This window comes from Mercenaria mercenaria, chromosome 11 (genome assembly GCF_021730395.1).
Source record: "Mercenaria mercenaria strain notata chromosome 11, MADL_Memer_1, whole genome shotgun sequence".
Taxonomy (NCBI): Eukaryota; Metazoa; Mollusca; class Bivalvia; order Venerida; family Veneridae; genus Mercenaria; species Mercenaria mercenaria.
The window spans coordinates 73,584,321-73,602,181 of record NC_069371.1 but is presented as its reverse complement, the minus strand read 5'-3'; the positions used below and the strand labels follow the sequence as shown (position 1 = coordinate 73,602,181).

Below are 17,861 nucleotides of genomic sequence, written 5' to 3'. Positions count from 1 at the left end.
TATGTTACGTTATTTATTTAGCATTTGTCTTTCCTCAGTATGGCCCGTCGTTATATGACTGAAATACTGTTGAAAAAAGGCGTTAAACAAATAAACAAAAACAATCCCTTAGTATATATACGTATAAATTAACAACCTAACTACGCGGAGTAGCAGATAGCAATACTGTATTTATATTATGAGCATTAATCAGCCGTGACCTCATGTGATAAACTTACAAACATGGTCACATATATAGTCTATTTAGATATAGAACAGTACATACTTAGTATTGAACAAAATGTGTGCTTAGATATCGCACTGCAAAATGTTTTCAACTGTTATACTGACATAATAAATGTGCAATCACGGACGGTTTATAGAACTGCATCAAATGAAGGAATATTGTTAAAGTGATAAATATTGTAATCAAAGATATTGTAAAATGTATTGGCTTTTAGTTTTAGTGACATTCTTATTGATATTGGCAATTGCTTGGCATGCATTACGTAAAATAAAAGTAGGAAACATCAGCAGTCGGTACGTGCTAGTAACTGGTTGTGATTCGGGATTCGGCAATTTGCTGACAAAACAGCTAGACTTGCTAGGTTTCCACGTATTTGCTGGGTGTCTGACACAAGCTGGAGTAGAAAGTGTGAAAAGCGAATGCTCAGACAAGGTAATGGCAATACAAATGGATGTTTCAAATGATGAAAGCATCAAACAAACGATAGAGGTCATCAGAAAGAAGGTTCCAGCTGAGAAAGGTATCACTTCGATATTTAGTTTCTGAAATTTTACAGAAAAGTGAGACAGATCATATATTACATATTAAATAAAATAGTAAACTCGAATGTGCACTGATGGAACCAATCATCCACCCACTAACAAGTCTGCAACACGAATTGAGAATGAACGCATGTTATGATTATATGATTTTCTCCTTGTCTTTAAAATGTATATTTGATACCGAAGGTTTATGGGCAGTCGTCAACAATGCCGGAGTTATAGGTAGTATAGGTCCATCAACATGGCAAACACGACTGGACTACGACAACACAATGGCTGTGAACCTATACGGGGTGATAATGGTCACGAAGGCGTGCATGCCATTGGTTCTTAAAGAACAGGGGAGGATCATCAATACTGCAAGCATTATGGGGAGATTTGCATTCGGAAGCCCATCCTATTGTGTATCCAAGTATGGCGTAGAGGCTTTTTCTGACGTTCTGAGGTTTGTACTGATCAAAATGTAAACAATTTTAAAGGTGGATAATCAGAATTTGGCCATGTAACGGATTTGTTCGAAACTTTAGCATCTGATCATTTACACTCATTTATGTTCACTTAACACTTAATACGAATTAGATTTTCACTGGAGGTATTTTTAAAATTTCATTTTCCTATCCTGGTTGCCCAACCAAGATAGAGTTATTTTATCATAAGTATAAATTTGATAAACATACTTTGCCTAAGGAAATGTATAAATATTAGACATATTGTAATATATTTGTAAAATATTTGCATTAAAAATTATGTATTTAGATGGAATTCATTAGAAACGCAAGTTTGAAAAATTATTATTACCTCCCTTTGCCTATCATGGTTGCGCAACCAAGATAGATTGGAAATAAATGAATTCAGAAGTTACACACAGCTTTTAAACTTGCATTTTGGTTCAGATTGTTCAATAGTTGATATGTCTATCAAATGCAAATGTAAAACTAGACATTGTATCGAAATAAAAAGAAATACCCAGCTTTTTATATACTTTCATATTAAAGGGGAGTAATTACAAAATTTTATAAAAATAATAAAATACACATTTCAAATAGGAATCTAACTCTATGTAATCGGTCTTTTTGTTCCTTAAATAATTCTCTATCAGAATATCCAAAAAGTAAAAAATGTCATTAAATGTTGATTAAATGTGATTGACCACCTTTAAAAGATACAGAGCATATACTAAAATCATTTCTCCCTATCAAAATGCATCATAAAATGTGCCAGTTTAATTCATATGTTTGAATGGGACATTGTGAAAACGACATAGAATTATTATAGTGTACATATCGCGACATACCATAGAGAGCAAACAACTTTCATTTGTAAAGTGTCTCTTTGGGTTAATAACTTTAGGTTAGCTGGTTTTTAGATTGCTATTGCTTATTGCACAGGAAACAAGGTTAAAATACCTCCATGGTAGTCAAAATATTTCTCGTAGTTTTCAAGCTAAAATCGCATCGTATTAACGATCCTTGGAAATGGGCATCATATTTGTTTCGACATGGATTACAGAAGCAAGCCGTTGAAAGTTAAATTTGAATTGATCTGTGATCTGTGAAGAATATAGGAATCGCTCTTACGGAAGAAATTGTCTAAATCAAAAGGAAGTCTCCTTCACAAATTAGTGTAACTTTTGTTTCTTTTATCAATTTAGTCTATTTATTTACTTTACACTAGACATATAATAATTATATCCCATTTGGTCATAGCCACAGTTCTTTCAGTCACAGGCCACTGACTAGCTTTATCAAAATGTTAACCTTGTAATGAATAAATGAGCCGCACCATAAGAAAACCCACATAGTGCATTTGCGAACAGCATGGATCCAGACAAGCCTGCGATTCCGCGCAGTCTGATCAGGATCCATGCTGTTCGCTAACGGTTTCTCTAATTGCAAAAGGCTTTGAAAGCGAACAGTATGGATCCTGACCAGACCGCGCGGATGCGCAGGCTGGTCTGGATCCATGCTGGTCGCAAATGCACTATGTTGATTTTTTCATGGCGCGGTTCAAATATGAGTTCATGAGTTTTAACCGATCTCAATATATGCCAGAATATGCCAGAATAATATTTTATGAAAACATCCTATTTAAGATGCATGTTAATGAAAAAATATTTTGTGGCACATTTTCAGACGTGAAATTTACAGATCGGGTGTAAGTGTTCATATCATTGAACCAGGATTTTACAGAACGCCCCTTTTGGACAGAGAATCATACAGGCAAAAAGTAAACAACAAGATAAAACAATTACCAGAAGATGTAAAAGAGAGTTTGCCATGCAATTTAGCTGACATGAGTAAGTTTTTATACAAAAAATATGTGGTGCATTTATATCTTTTCAGGCCAAGTAGATAACATTTTTAGTCCTTTTTAAATTTTAAGTATTTCTTTAAGGAGTTTTTCACTTTAGGCATGAAAATGACCTAGTAATACCATTTATCATGTACACATAGATTGCTTCAAGGTATTGGTCTTTCACGTTAACAATTATTTAATCATATATAATTGATGATTCAGAACTAGTTATGTCTAAATAGGTGAACTAGTTATGTTGAACTAGAAAGAAAATCTAGTGACTTAGCTGTATTCGTATTTTACAGTGGTGGGAGGTCGTGATACTTTCCTTGAAAAGGTTGCATCATCCAAAGTTAATGAAGTTGTTGAGGCCTATATTGATGCGATTATATCACAGTTTCCTAAGAGCAGGTAAATATATGTTACGTTTTTATTTTGTATTATACTTATCTTATGATATTTCCGGATATTTTAAACATATGCATTTGATATTATTGACAGAACATCGGCTATCTTTAAAAAACTTTGTGCGATGAAAATTTTTAAATTGACGTTTTATGAGCGATATATTTAAGGCCAAATGTTAAGGACCACTATAATTTGTAGTATTTCTGTTGATTTTGCCTAATACACTCATGTCTTTGGCCATTCTAACTGTTTTATAAATACCCCAGAAACAACTACTTGAACTTTATTAAAAAGCTATGAACCAGTACATAACAGTGTTTAAGTTGAGATATATAATGCATCTTACTAACAGAACTAATATTCTGTGGACAATGCATCTTACTAACAGAACTAATATTCTGTGGACAATAAAAGAGTTCCGTATATTGATTAAAGCGACCAATTACTTATCTGTTTACAAACAAAACGTTCAAAAGACTTCTCGTTTCTTGTACAAACAGCTTGATGACATATAGACATTTGTTGAAAAGTGTCAAAGTTATGTACAGATAATACCCCCGTTTTAAGTTATACAAGAACCGCTATGAAGGGTGGGTGTTCATATATATCATTTAAGAGTGAATATAACAGTGAAATCTTATTATCATCTTTTCTAAGCATGCGGTTTGAAATTTGTGGACACTATTTATTTTCCATGTAGTCACTCTTGCAAATAGTCATTAATAGATACATAATCCCTAATTATGTTATCGAAAGACGGCATGGCTATGTGGTGCTTTTAAATCATTAACAAATTCAAATGTCCATAATGGCATTTACAGGCAAATATTCCGAAGACGTCTCTGCTCTGTATTAAAGTGTTTTTTTTGTTTTTTATAAATATTTAAGAATCCATCCATTAAAGAGTTATTTCTTATTTCAGGTACCTTGTTGGTTTTGATGCAAAGTTCATATTTCGCCCATTGTCAATGTTACCCGAGTGGATCAGTGATTGGGTAATAGTAAAAATGTTACCTTGAATGGATCATGGATTGAGTGGATCAGTGATTGGTTAATGAAACCTAAATTAATCAGTGATTAAGTGATTTTGAAGTGAGTCAGTAATTTGATGATAATTAGAATATTTCTGAGCAGACCAGTGATTGGATGAAAATGAAAATTTGCCTCGAGTAGATCATTGACTGAGTGATTGTAAAAATATAACTCGAGGTTTTCAATATTTGGGTGATACCAATAAATGTTAACTTAAGTTGCTTAGTGATTGGGTGATATTAAAATGCTCCGCAAAAAACGGAAGTAGCCGATACCCAAGAGACATTCTTTCACCAAAAGTAATCCATATCCAAAAAAAAAACAACAACAAAAAAAACAAAAAAAAACAACAACAACAAAAAAACAAAAACAAAGAGATATCTGTTTGTGCTAAACGTACACTTTTTGGCAGTTTCTACAGTGAAAGTAGTGTGACTTATTTCGACTCCAGTTCTACAACTATATTTACTAAAACATGTAAGAAGAAAAACGTGTACAACCCAATACAAAACCCCTTACACCAGTTTCAGGCTATTGTTGATCTTAAAATACATTAAATGAACTCTATGACACTGAAGGACGAGAAAATGTTAGAAGTTAAAGTACAGGGACATAGTTTACGGCCACCACAGAGCAATTAAAGAGTGTTGTTTTGAGTATTGATAAATCTGCAAGAACAGCCTTTGGAAGTGTACTATTAAAGTCGAATTAGACTTTTTAATCCCCGCCACAAGTGGTGGGGGTTATAGGAATGGTCTCCGTCCGTCCTTCCGTCCTTCAGTCCGTCTGTCCTTCCGTAAAATTTTGTGTCCGCTCTGTATCTTCTAAACCCCTTGAAGGATTTTCATGAAACTTGGGTCAAATGATCACCTCATCAAGACAAAATGCAGAACCTATAAGTCAGCCATGTCGGTTCAAGGTCAAGGTCACAACCCAATGTCAAAAGTTTGAGCTTCTATTTCGTGTCCGCTCTGTATCTCTTAAACCCATTGGAGGATAATCATGTAACTTGAATCAAATGATCACCTCATCAAGACGATGTACATAACCCAAGAGTCAGCCATGTCGGCTCAGGGTCAAGGTCACAACTCAAGGTCAAAGGTTTGAGCCTACCATTTTGTGTCCGCTCTTTATCTGTTAAACCTCTTGAAGGATAATTATGAAACTTAGATTAATGGATCACCTCATCAAGATAATGTGCAGAACTCATGAGTCAGCCATGTCAGCTAAAGGTAAAGGTCACAACTCAAGGTCAAAGCTTTGAGCCTTCCATTTTGTGTCCGCCCTGTATCTCCTAAACCCCTTGAAGGATTTTCATCAAACTTGGGTCAAATGATCGCCTCATCAAGCCGATGTGCAGAATTGGTTAGTCAGCCATGCCGGCTCAAAATCAAGGTCTCAACTTAGAGTCAAATGTTTGAGCCTTCCATTTTGTGTCCATTTTGTATCTCCTAAACCCCTTAAAGGATTTACATTAAACTTGGATCAATTAATCACCTCATTAAGGAATCATGAGTCAGCCATGTCAACTCAAGGTCAAGGTCACAACTCAAGGTCAAAAGTTTGAGCTCTGTATCTCCTAAACCCCTTTTAGGATTTTCATGAAACTTGAGTCAAATGATCACCTCGTCTAGACGATGTGCAGAATTCATGGGTCAGCCATGTCAGTTTAAGGCCAAGGTCACAGCTCAAGGTCATACGTTTACCCTTTCACTACCCATACCAATGGCGGGGATTTAACTGTCTTTCAGACTGCCTTGTTTCAGAATAGGAACGTACGTAATGTCTATATCATGTTCTCTCACCAGACATTGATTTCAGTTTATATTCTTTAAAGTCTTTTATGGTTGCATAATTCTTGCTTTGATATATATAGATATGCTCCTTTTGTCAATTTTCCTTTTAAACGTCGACATTTGTGTTAACCTTGAAAGCATGAGGAAAGATAAACTATATAAGTTCAAAAAGTAGTTTACAGAGTCATGGTTTATAACTCTATTTTATTCGTCTTAGTGAACGTCCTAGTTTATAAATATATTCATGGTCATATCGACAAGATTATCACTAAGTTTTTAAGTATCGTCTATTTCTAAACCATGTTTTTCTAACTGTTGTGTTAAGCGATCAATCTTCGTGCTTTGGTCTGGTGTCAGTACGTCACGCCAGGCTCCAGGTTGACCTATAAAACACAGAATACTTCATAAATTATTTGAAATGTCACTTGAGTGCTTTTTCCAGACTTTTTGATCATTATTCTTTGACTTTTCCGGACATTAATAACACAATTTAATAGTGAAATGAGTTGTGTTCTGAAATGTTCAGAATTTAAAGTAAAACGTAGTGCAGACAGAACAGTCACGTGATATATATCTACGACAATGAAAAGCTTGTGTTGGTTCCCATAAACTATGGATAAAATGAATAGTGCTAAGTTTCAGAACAGTGTATTTTATTCCTTTGAAACTAGTCAGAGGGTCGCCCTAGAATGTTTAGAACATTGTTCTGGGTAGTCAAAGAAAGATGGCCCTTATATCTATTTCACACGTTTATCAAAAGAATACAGAAATTGAAAGATGAATTGTCAAACATTAGTACACAAGGTTTTAAAGCGGGTGGTGGTGGAGGTGGTGTGTGTGTGTGGGGGGGGGGGGGGGGGGGGGGGCGGGTCAAACCCCAACCGGGAGAGGAAGCTCGAAGAATTGGAACTTACTATCACTAAAGCCCGTTTGGCTCCATTTGTAATATGGATGTTGCGACTAATGACCGAACATAAAAAGAAGCAAATCTGTCAGAGGTTACAACAAAAAACTGGCTAGAGTTGCATTCCATCTTGACAACAACACAAATGGCGAAACACTTTAAATACAGAGAACATCACAACGTTCGGTTCAGGTCAATGACAGGACTGTTGAAAGAAATGCGCATTTTAAAATGTATTTTACAGGTTTAATATTGATTACACTAAACGCTAAATGTAGTTATTTGTTTTCATGTCTGAGAATTAGTATCGTTCTGGAATTATTCCTTAACACTGTCAAATAAATTAAACTGGTTTGAAATTAAGAACCAGAGCAACAAGGCGAAAATGGAAAGTCCTATCTGATCAACAAATATGTATGCAAATAGCAACTTTCATTTGGTTCCATTGTCTGGGAGATGGGTTTAAAATAATTTTTTCACAAGCATAACTTTTATTCATCATTGGTTATAATTATAGAAAACAGATTGTAATCAATATCTCTTTGCTCACACTTTTATTTGGAAATGACATTTTATCAACATCGAATATGACCTCCGTCTTTGTATCCAACAAAGTAATGAATCTAATGTAATAGCGAAACTCCATAATTTTATTTTGTCCAAAATTAGCAAAATCCTGTTATAAAGGTTAAGTATTAATTTTTAATTAATTTTTATGAAAAAAAAATGAAATGTTATAGTGACTCTAATCTATATATATATTTTTGTATATATTCTGAAAGATCGACAACGGACTCGAACCATTGATAATCTATGTTTTTATTAATTCAATTATTTATTTAATTGCTTTATATATCTTTTTTTTTTTCGTTTTTTTTTATTTTGAATTATTACACTTTATATAATGTATTTACACGCATTATGTGTTGGTTTCTTATGTCTGTCAGTGTCTTGGATATGGTGCCTGATTTTTAATTTTGTCTTTTGACAGTTCCTATGATACGCAGGCTACATAACCTTAGATCCCCTTCCTAAATTCCAGTTTGTTTATTTCTGCCCATTGTTTTCTCGTTTGGGGCAGACCCTTTACTTTATCTGGGAACACGACAAAAACGAAAATGTTGCAGACTCGGTTTGATTGAGCCTGTTCATGGACGGTAGTGGAAATGCATGCTATCGTCCACGCTACCATCCGCAGATGTATTCAAACGGCGATGAACATGGAACCTTCAATGATATACGTGTTGAGGCGTGTGATTTCATGAAGAGCGGCGTTTGGTCCCCAGATAAAGAAAAAGGTTTGCCCCGTTAAAAGCCGTTTCCTTTTTACTGAACGATATTTACGTCAGCTTTGGGAATGCAGTTTTCAGACAAGTAATTGGTATTCCCATGGGAACAAATTCTGCACCTCTTGTTGCAGATTTGTTTTTATGTTGTTATAAAAGAGATTTTATGTTGAGCCTTTCTCAAGATACACAGGCAGACATTATAACTGCATTTGATAATACATTACGCTATCTGGATGATAAAGTTAATATGGATAATCCGTTTTTTGATCAGTTAGTGGAAAATATGTATCCCAGGGAGCTGCAGTTAAATAAAACTAATAATTTGGATAATACTACTTCATTTCTAGATTTACATCTCTCTATTTACGACAATTTCATACATAACAAAATTTATGACAAGAGGGATGATTTTAATTTCGGTATTGAAAATTTCTCCCATTTGGACGGAGATGTACCCCAGGCTACATCTTATGGGGTATATATGTCTCAGTTAATTCGGTTTGCAAGAACGTGTAGTCACGTTGAATATTTCAATGAACGTAACTTATTTATTACAAATAAGCTACCATTATTATAATTTACGTAAATACTTTTCAAAATTTTACTATCGTAATTCAGATTTGGTTTTAAAATACAATAGCAATTTAAAATCACTTCTGCGGAAAGGTATATCAAAACCCGCTATTTATGGGGATGTGGTTTACAAACTTCGTAAGATTTTGGGTCATGGCAATTTTCCAGTTGTATTTAGTAAAGTAATTAAACGTTTTATGAAAAGAGGTTATGACCATACTGTTTTGAGACACACTGCATGTTTGGTGTTCAACCCTTTTACAGTTGGACGCTACGCTTTCTTCTTTGATTGTATCTGACGAATCAGGTGGAGGACTCTATGATTAGTAGTTCTTAAATCCCACCAGGACTGAACTATTTTGATTTCCGTCTTCTGGCCTGTTTTGTCGGGCCCTTAAGGGTGTTTCCCTTGTTGCTCTGTCTTCTGCAAAGGCATTGAGTACATGAGTTTTAGGTTCTTAAGGATTGCATTTTTATATTATATCTACAAGGGCATCTTTGTGTTTTACATTACATACCTTCTGTTGCCTTTACGTATGTCAGGGTTTCACGTGGCGGGGATTACTTTTATTTACACTGTCTTGTGACTTTGGAATATGGTGGAGGTAAGAGTAAAGTTAGGTGCACCATAAACCGGTTTAAACTCCCCAGTGGTGGTCTTGCCATTGACCGTTCCAAGGCGGTGCCCCACTGTGTTCCTGTATTTGTTTGTTTGTTTTGTCCTTTTGTGTTCATTTTTGTGTGTGGTGTGCGAGAGTTGTTGGTGTGGGAAGGCTGCGTTTTTTGAACGTGGCTTTCCCGGCTGGATATTCTTCCTTGTTTTTCTTTTACTCTGGATGTCATTGTTTTCGTCACTTCCTTATAATTTACACACGTTTTGCAGCAATATAATTTTTATGATTACATTTGGCAAAATGAAAAAAGTGTAGTCACTGATTAAAACTTTTACATTTTTATATCAAACCGAAATTGCGTTGTTTGTAAGAAATATTCACACACGGATAAAATAAGCTGCAAATGTTTAAAAAGGAATAAACCGTGTGCTCATTACTGGCAGGTGTTCCTTTCACACGTGCTTCGTAGTGCAGGTTTGACTACAACAGAAATTATTTCATTTTCCTTTAATATAATTATCTTTATATTGTGCATGTGAAAATGAACTGAATAACAGAGTTCAGTAAACGTTTACCTTAAGCAAATACAGACAAATTGCAATAGCAGTTTCAACACTCTTGAAATGTTATTTTATTGCTGTCTGAAATCAAGCTAGGATAAAAACGATGCAATTAATGATTGAACACACATTTCCTTGTCTTACATATTACTTGAACATGGATGATTGTTCATTTCTTACTTAGTACTTGGACTCAATGCTTTTGATATGTTTGTCCTTTTGTCCGATTATTTACAGTATATCATACTTCCGCTTAAACTGGTGCTAGGGGTTTGTGAGTTGTTGCACATTTAATTACCTTTTATGAACATTCTGCTATAATTCTACTTGTTTGAGGTCTCTATGCTTCCAAAAGAATTTGTTCAAAGTAAAAACGCTGTAGTTTTCAGTTATAGTCGAGTGATTCGAGGAAATTATTAAAAGGCATAGATTTAAACAAAACAATCACAAAATTTAAACTTTTTAAATAATGGACTATAGGAACTCGAGATATGGGTATGACACTGTACAGTGCATTTTCACCACTTATTTTGTATCTTACGATATTGGAACAGGGCAGGATAAACACAGAAATCAGACTATCCTTGCAAGTGACCAGTCCCTAACTTCGTTACATTACAGACAATGTGGCATGGAAATAGAGAATATTAGGTTACTGTCTGATAAATTTAAATTTATTAGGCGAGTTGAAGAAAATATATTAGGCGAGGCTTTGCCGAACCTTATATTTTTTCGTAGACGAGCCTAATAAACTTAAATTTATTCAGACAGTAATTTAATATTCTATTTATCCTACCTGTTCAGAAAATTAGGAAAAAGTCTTTGGAAAGAGCAGACTTGACGTCATATAATATGACGTTTGCTAGTGTAATTCAGTTTGTGGAAAATTGAAAAAATGCAATAACTTTTTTGTTTCTGGATAAAAACTTTTGATTTTACCACTTATTTTCTTAGTTAGAACATTTCCAATACAATGATAACAGTTTCAATGAAAAATTCGGAAAAAAATTGTTTTCAAAATTTCCGGCTGAAGCGCTGTAAAAGTGAAAAATAGCAATAACTTTTTTGTTTCAGGATAAAATCCTTTGATTTGACCACTCATTTTCCAAGTTCAGACATTTCCAATACAATGGTGATGATTTAAGTGCAAAATTTTGATAAAATAAGTGATTTCAAAAGTTCCCGCAAAAGTGATATGTTGACACTGACTAGATAAAGCAAAGTTTATAAGGCAGGCCGATATTGCGCTATATCTTATATGAGGGTAGGATAAAATTGTTTGCCCTTCCGTATTTTCCTTAGAAATAAAACCACAATAAAGGTACTAATATACATGTAATTCGATATTATTCTGTTGTTAGCCCGGTTGAGTGATTGTTTTGTTTATTTCAGGTTCTTCCTTCTTTGATCCCCTTTAATGACATAAGAAAAATTTAGATGATCAAGTGTTGAGGATTTCATTTACATTGCATTGGGAATTAACACGAATTACTTTTTGTCCGGCAAGGCTCATGTATTTTCGTTAAAAAGTAGATGTGGCTACAATTTTACTGTACGTACTACATTAGTATATGGCCAATAGCCTTTTATATCTGTCTCTAATAAGTTAACACGTTTATTTCATCGGTTATTTATTTATTATTTGTCTTCCTTTAGTATGTATACTTTAGTGTACACCCTTACTACACGGATTAGAAGATAACAAATGCTGTACTCATATTATCATCATTTGCATTAAATAGTCGTGACCTGTGATAAACCTACAAACAAGGTCACGTATATAGCCGTTTTAAATATAGAACAGTTCATATTATCACTAAGACTGTCAACCATTATACTGACATAATAAATGTGCAATCACGGAGGGTTTATAGGATTGCATCAAATGAAGGAATATTCGTAAAGTCATAAATATTGTAATAAAAGAAATTGTAAAATGTATTGGCTTTTAGTTTTAGTGATGTTTTTATTGATATTGACAATTACTTGGCTTACATTACGTAAAATAAAAATAGGAAACATTAGCAGTCGATATGTGCCAGTAACTGGTTGTGATTCGGGATTCGGCAATTTGCTGACAAAACAGCTAGACTTGCTAGGTTTCCACGTATTTGCTGGGTGTCTGACACAAGCTGGAGTAGAAAGTGTGAAGAGCGAATGCTCAGACAAGGTAATGGCAATACAAATGGATGTTTCAAATGACGAAAGCATCAAACAAACGATAGAGGTCATCAGAAAAAAGATTCCATCTGAGAAAGGTATGACCAGTATTTAGTTTCTGAAATTCTACAGAAAAGTGAACTTCGATGATTGATGAGATACCTGTAGAATTCAGTATTGGAGTAGATATTTTACATACGTATAATAACAGAATTAGTCCTGGAATTAGGCCTCTTAGAAGATCAAACATATCCAATGTCCATCCTTTACTATTAATACAAATGAAAAAAATCCCCATCAAATGTATTTAAATTTACTTTACATACACATTATTTGTGAGTTATATGCATAATTAACTGTTATGCTGTAACAGTCGTTTCTATTTCCGGTGGTAGTAACTGTTATACATGTATTCATTAAGTGTGTGCTACTATACATACTTCCTGTCACCAAAGTTATATTTGAATTTATTGAAATCAGACGTTATAAGACCGGCAATATGTTACACTTTATTAACTCGGTAGTAAAATATGTACTGATGAAACCTATCATCCACCCACTAACAAATCTGCAATACGAATGGGCGATGAATGCATGGTATGATTATATGATTTTCTCCTGCGTACGTTAATATTGCCTCTAAAATGTATATTTGATATTGAAGGTTTATGGGCAGTCGTCAACAATGCCGGGGTTTTAGGTAGTATAGGTCCATCAACATGGCAAACACGACAGGACTACGAAAACATCATGGCTGTAAACGTATACGGGGTGATAATGGTCACGAAGGCGTGCATGCCATTGATTCTTAAAGAGCATGGAAGGGTCATCAATACTGCAAGCATTGCGGGAAGATTTGCATTCGGAAGCCCATCCTATTGTGTATCTAAGTATGGGGTGGAGGCATTTTCTGACGTTCTCAGGTTTGTACTGATCAAAATGTAAGAAATTTGAAAAGATCGAAAGCATGTATTAAAATCATTTCTTGCTATCAAAACGGACCATAACATGTCTTATATATATTTTTGAAGGAAATATTGTGAAAAACGACATAGAGTAGATGTCTCCAAATTCCAGCCCATTTCCAATAATCGTTATTACGATGCGATTTTTGTTTGAAAACTACGAGAATGATCTCAAAGATTTTGACTACCATGGAGATATTTCAACCTTAGTTATTTCCTTTGCAGTAAGCAATTTGCAAACTGAATACCAGCTAACCTATAGCTATCAACCCAAAGAGACACTTTCCAAAAAAGTTGATTGCTATATATATTTTGCCTTAGCATGTGTACTATATTATGTGCTTCGACATGGATTGCAGTTACAAGCCATTGAACGTTAAATTTGAATATAAATCAGACTAGATCTGTGAAGAATATAGGAATCTCTCTTGCAGAAGAAAATGTGTAAATCAAAAGAAGGACTCCTGTAAAAAATTAGTGTATCTGTTGTTTCTTTTATTAATTCAGCCCTCAGGTTTATTTACTTTATAGCTCGACATATATCCCATTTTCGTTGTTTTCGAAGTGACTGTGGTTCCCGTTCACAGTTAGGTCATAGCCCACAGATCTTTCACACTAACTTTTTTCAAAAAGCTAACCATGTAATGAATAATTATGAATTCACCAGTTTTAACCGATATCAATATATCCCAGAATGAAATTTTATGAAAACAATCAATTTAGGCAGCAGGTTAACGATGAATTATTGTGTGGCACAATTTCAGACGTGAAATCTATAGATCGGGTGTAAGTGTTCATATTATTGAACCAGGATTTCACAGAACGCCCATACTGGACAGAGAATCATACAGACAAAAAGTGAACGACAAGATAAAACAATTACCACAGGATATAAAAGACAGTTTGCCATGCAATTTAGTTGACACGAGTAAGTATTTATACAACGAATTCGAGTAGCATATCATGCCAAGTAAGTAACTCTTTTAGTCATTTTCATTTAGGAATTTGTTTGAATTTAGGCATTAAAAAACAACTAGAAATACCATTTATCATATACATTAATTGGTTGTTCTTTCACGTAAACAATTATTTCATCCAAACTGGTGAACTTGTAATGTCTAAATTGGTGAACTTGTTAAATTGGAAATAACATCAGGTGACGTAACTGTAGTTTGAGTGTTATTCATATTTTCAGTGATGGTAGGATTTGATACTTTCCTCGAAAAGGTTGCATCATCCAAAGTTTATGAGGTTGTTGATGCCTATATTCATGCGATTACCTCACAATTTCCTAAGAAGAGGTAAAAATATGCAACGTTTTTATTTTGTGTTATAATATTTTCGGATCTTTCAAACGTATGCTTTTGATATTGTTGAAAGAACATCAGCTATCTTTAAAGAACTTCTTGCGAAAAAAAAAACCTTTTAGATTGACGCTTTGTGAGCGATATATTTAAATCCAAATGTGACCATGTAATTTCTGTTGCCAGCATTTGTGATGCTTTTGCCTATTACACTTATATTGTTTTTCTTACTGTGGACAACAGGAGGGTTCCTTGCATTGATTGAAGCGATCAATTACTTATCTGTTTACAAATAAAACGTTCCAAAAACTTCTCGTTTAAGTATAGGCATTTGTTGAAAAGTGTCACAGTTATGTGGAGATAATACCCCCGTTTTGAATTATACAAGAACCGTTGTAAATCTAAAGGTGGCTATTCATAGATATCTAGTAAGAGTGAATATAACAGTGAAATCTTGCTATAAACTTTTCTAAGAATGTTGTTTGAAATTTTTGGACACTGTTTATTTGACGTTCACGTAGTTTCTCTTGAAAATAGCCCTACCTATCAAGTCTTTGATAGATATGTAATCTCTAACTATTAGTTATCAAAAGACAGCATTGCTATGTAGTGCTTTCAACTCATTTACAAATTTAAATGTCCGTAATGGCATTTACAGACAAATGATTCTAGTGACTTCGCTAACTTGTATTTGAGAATTATTTAAATATTATGTTTAGATAAAAAGTATCTTTTATTTCAGGTACCTTGTTGGTTTTGATGCAAAATTCATATTTCGCCCATTGTCAATGTTACCCGAGTGGATCAGTGATTGGGTAATAGTAAAAATGTTACCTTGAATGATCAATGATTAAGTGGATCAGCGATTGGGTAATAGTGAAAATGTTACCTTTTGTGGACCAGTGTTTGAGTGATAATGAACATGTTACCCTAAGTAGATCAGTGACTAGGTGGTAGTGAAAACCTTGATTGGATCAGTGATTGGATGATAAAAAATGAAACCTTTGTTGATCAGTGATTAAGTCATAGTGAACATTTTACGTTTAGTGAATCAATAGTTTCAGGATAATCAAAATATTTCAGTGATTGGATGATTATGAAAATTTGCCTTAACTAGTGAACATGCTACCCGAGGTTTGCAGTATTTGAGTGATAGTGAAAATGTTGCCTTGAGTTGATAAGTGAGTGGATGATAGTAAAATGCTTTTACAAATGAAATAACAAAATGAGATCCATTGTACAAAAACAGATATGCCAGTATGCTGATGTACAAAGTACACGTTAGGCAGATTCTACAATAAAGGTAGTATGACTTATTTCGCCGCCAGTGCTACAACTACATTTACTAAAACTGGCAAGAAGGTCCTTTGAAAGGATAGAAAGCATGATACGCAACCAATCAGGTCCGCTTTCATTGTGTCTAGTAACAGAAAGAAATGACATATACAACCCAATTAAAAAACCCTAACACCAGTTTCAGCCTTTTGTAGATCTTAAAATACATTGAATGAACTCTATGATACTGAAGGACGAGAAAATATAAGAAGTTCCAGAACAGGGACACATTTTACGGCCATCGCAGAGCAATTAAAGAGTGTTGTTTTGAGTATTGATAAATCTGCAAGAACAGCCTTTGGAAGTGTAGCCGACTATTAATGTCGAATTTGACTTTTTTTCAGAATAGGAACGTACGTGATGTCTATTTCATGTTCTCTCACCAGACATTGATTTTAATTTATATTCTTTAAAGTCTTTTATGGTTGCATACAGCTTGCTTTGATGTATATAAATGTGCTCTTTTTGACAATTGTCCTGTTTAGAAAATCCTGTTTAACGTCAAAAATTGTGTTAACATTGAAAATCATTAAGTTTGTAATATGAGGAATTTGTAATATAAGGAAAAACAGACTACATAAGTTCAAAAAGTAGTTTTCAGAGTCATGGTTTATAACTCTATTATATTGGTCTCCGTAAACTATATTTAATGTTCGCATTGTTAACAAGGAAACATTATCTGAATACACGATACAAACATTATATCCAGTGAGGTTATCTTCCTGATAACATTTCACATTCACAAGCCTATTACATATACTTTACACAGTCAAAAAGATGTGTGCGCGAACGTCTTAAATTATAGATATATTAATGGTCATTCAAACGGCATTGCAGGACATATATGATCTGTGACCTTATTTACCAAAAACATATTAACTATATAAAGACTTTTTCCAAAGTCTTTCATAATATTCCTTTTACCCCTAACATTATGTACAAATTTTATGTCAACAGAGTAAAAAGAGTGGTGTTCTGAAATGTTTAGAAGTCGGGTGCCAGAACAGAACAGAGAACTATTTTATTCCTTTGAAACCAGTCAGAGGATTACCCTATTATTTTTAGAACAGTGTTGTCAAAGAAATGTAGCATTTGTGTGTAGTTCACACCGTTAACAAGCGTGTACAGAAATTGAAAGCTAAATTGTGTCTTTGCCTGCTTTAAAACCAGACTTCTGTTGCTCAAAAACGACTACACTAGATTTTAAGCGGACGGTCACGGGTCCCAAATCTACCGGGAGAGGAAGCCCCAGGAATTGGAACTTACTATCTTCCAAGACAGGAAAATGTTCTTTTTGTGGAGTCGCCCGTATGGCTCGATTTGTAATAGTACTAGTAATAAAACTTAGATACAAACATTTCGTTCAGCAACAAAATGTTTACAAGGTTGAGTCCTGTAGTCTTCCTAAATAATCTGTTAAAAGTTAATTAACAACGGTGTAGTATGAAAATCAAAATGCTGTAATTTTGAGTTGTAGTCAAGTGATTCGACGGAATTGATAAAGGACGTACAATCAAAATATATCAACTTTTTAATGAATGGACACTGTAGGCACTCGAGATATGGGAATGACAGTGTATAGTGCATTGTCACCACTTATTTTGTATCTTACGACAAATAATGCTTGAGATTGGAACAGGACAGGATAAACACAAAAATCAGACTATCTTTACGTTACAAGTCTCTATCTTCGTTGCATTACAGATATTGTCCCATGTAAATGCACACACAGAAGATTAATTGCCCTTAAGTATTTTCCTTTGAAATAAAAGCAAAATACATGAGCCGTGCCATGAGAAAACCAACATAGTGTGTTTGCGACCAGCATGGATCCATGCTGTTCGCTAAAAGTTCCTCT

General features: G+C 34.2%; 3 protein-coding genes across 4 annotated transcripts in view; all 3 read left to right on the top strand.

Moving 5' to 3' along the window:
• Nucleotides 1-17,861, top strand: part of LOC123532789 (glycine receptor subunit alpha-4-like) — a 61,657-nt gene that overhangs the window by 30,593 nt on the left and 13,203 nt on the right. The window lies entirely within an intron of this gene.
• On the top strand, nucleotides 207-11,906 carry LOC123531644 (dehydrogenase/reductase SDR family member 9-like). 2 transcript variants are annotated; one of them, XM_053517743.1, is made up of 5 exons: nucleotides 207-746; nucleotides 955-1,213; nucleotides 2,901-3,064; nucleotides 3,369-3,474; nucleotides 11,632-11,906. In XM_053517743.1, exons 1-5 carry the CDS (start codon nucleotides 425-427, stop codon nucleotides 11,645-11,647), a joined length of 867 nt encoding a protein of 288 aa, XP_053373718.1. In that variant the 5' UTR covers nucleotides 207-424; the 3' UTR covers nucleotides 11,648-11,906. The 2 variants fall into 2 exon arrangements, with proteins under 2 accessions (XP_053373718.1, XP_045168719.1); XM_045312784.2 differs by lacking the exon at nucleotides 11,632-11,906 and adding an exon at nucleotides 4,394-6,391 and having other exon boundaries at nucleotides 213-746.
• LOC123531643 (dehydrogenase/reductase SDR family member 9-like) lies at nucleotides 11,955-16,734 on the top strand. Its single transcript, XM_045312783.2, has 5 exons — nucleotides 11,955-12,497; nucleotides 13,064-13,322; nucleotides 14,129-14,292; nucleotides 14,560-14,665; nucleotides 15,411-16,734. The coding sequence occupies exons 1-5, from the start codon at nucleotides 12,176-12,178 to the stop codon at nucleotides 15,505-15,507; spliced, it is 948 nt and encodes a 315-aa protein (XP_045168718.2). The 5' UTR covers nucleotides 11,955-12,175; the 3' UTR covers nucleotides 15,508-16,734.

What these genes read in the sequence shown, in the direction of transcription:
- LOC123531644 (XM_045312784.2), top strand. Translation starts at nt 425, where the DNA reads ATGTATTGGCTTTTAGTTTTAGTGACATTCTTATTGATATTGGCAATT. An exon ending in GCTTTTTCTGACGTTCTGAG is followed by an intron (nt 1,214 to 2,900) that starts GTTTGTACTGAT and finishes GCACATTTTCAG; the next exon opens with ACGTGAAATTTACAGATCGG. An exon ending in TCACAGTTTCCTAAGAGCAG is followed by an intron (nt 3,475 to 4,393) that starts GTAAATATATGT and finishes TTCTTATTTCAG; the next exon opens with GTACCTTGTTGGTTTTGATG.
- LOC123531643 (XM_045312783.2), top strand. Translation starts at nt 12,176, where the DNA reads ATGTATTGGCTTTTAGTTTTAGTGATGTTTTTATTGATATTGACAATT. An exon ending in ATGCAATTTAGTTGACACGA is followed by an intron (nt 14,293 to 14,559) that starts GTAAGTATTTAT and finishes TCATATTTTCAG; the next exon opens with TGATGGTAGGATTTGATACT. An exon ending in TCACAATTTCCTAAGAAGAG is followed by an intron (nt 14,666 to 15,410) that starts GTAAAAATATGC and finishes CTTTTATTTCAG; the next exon opens with GTACCTTGTTGGTTTTGATG.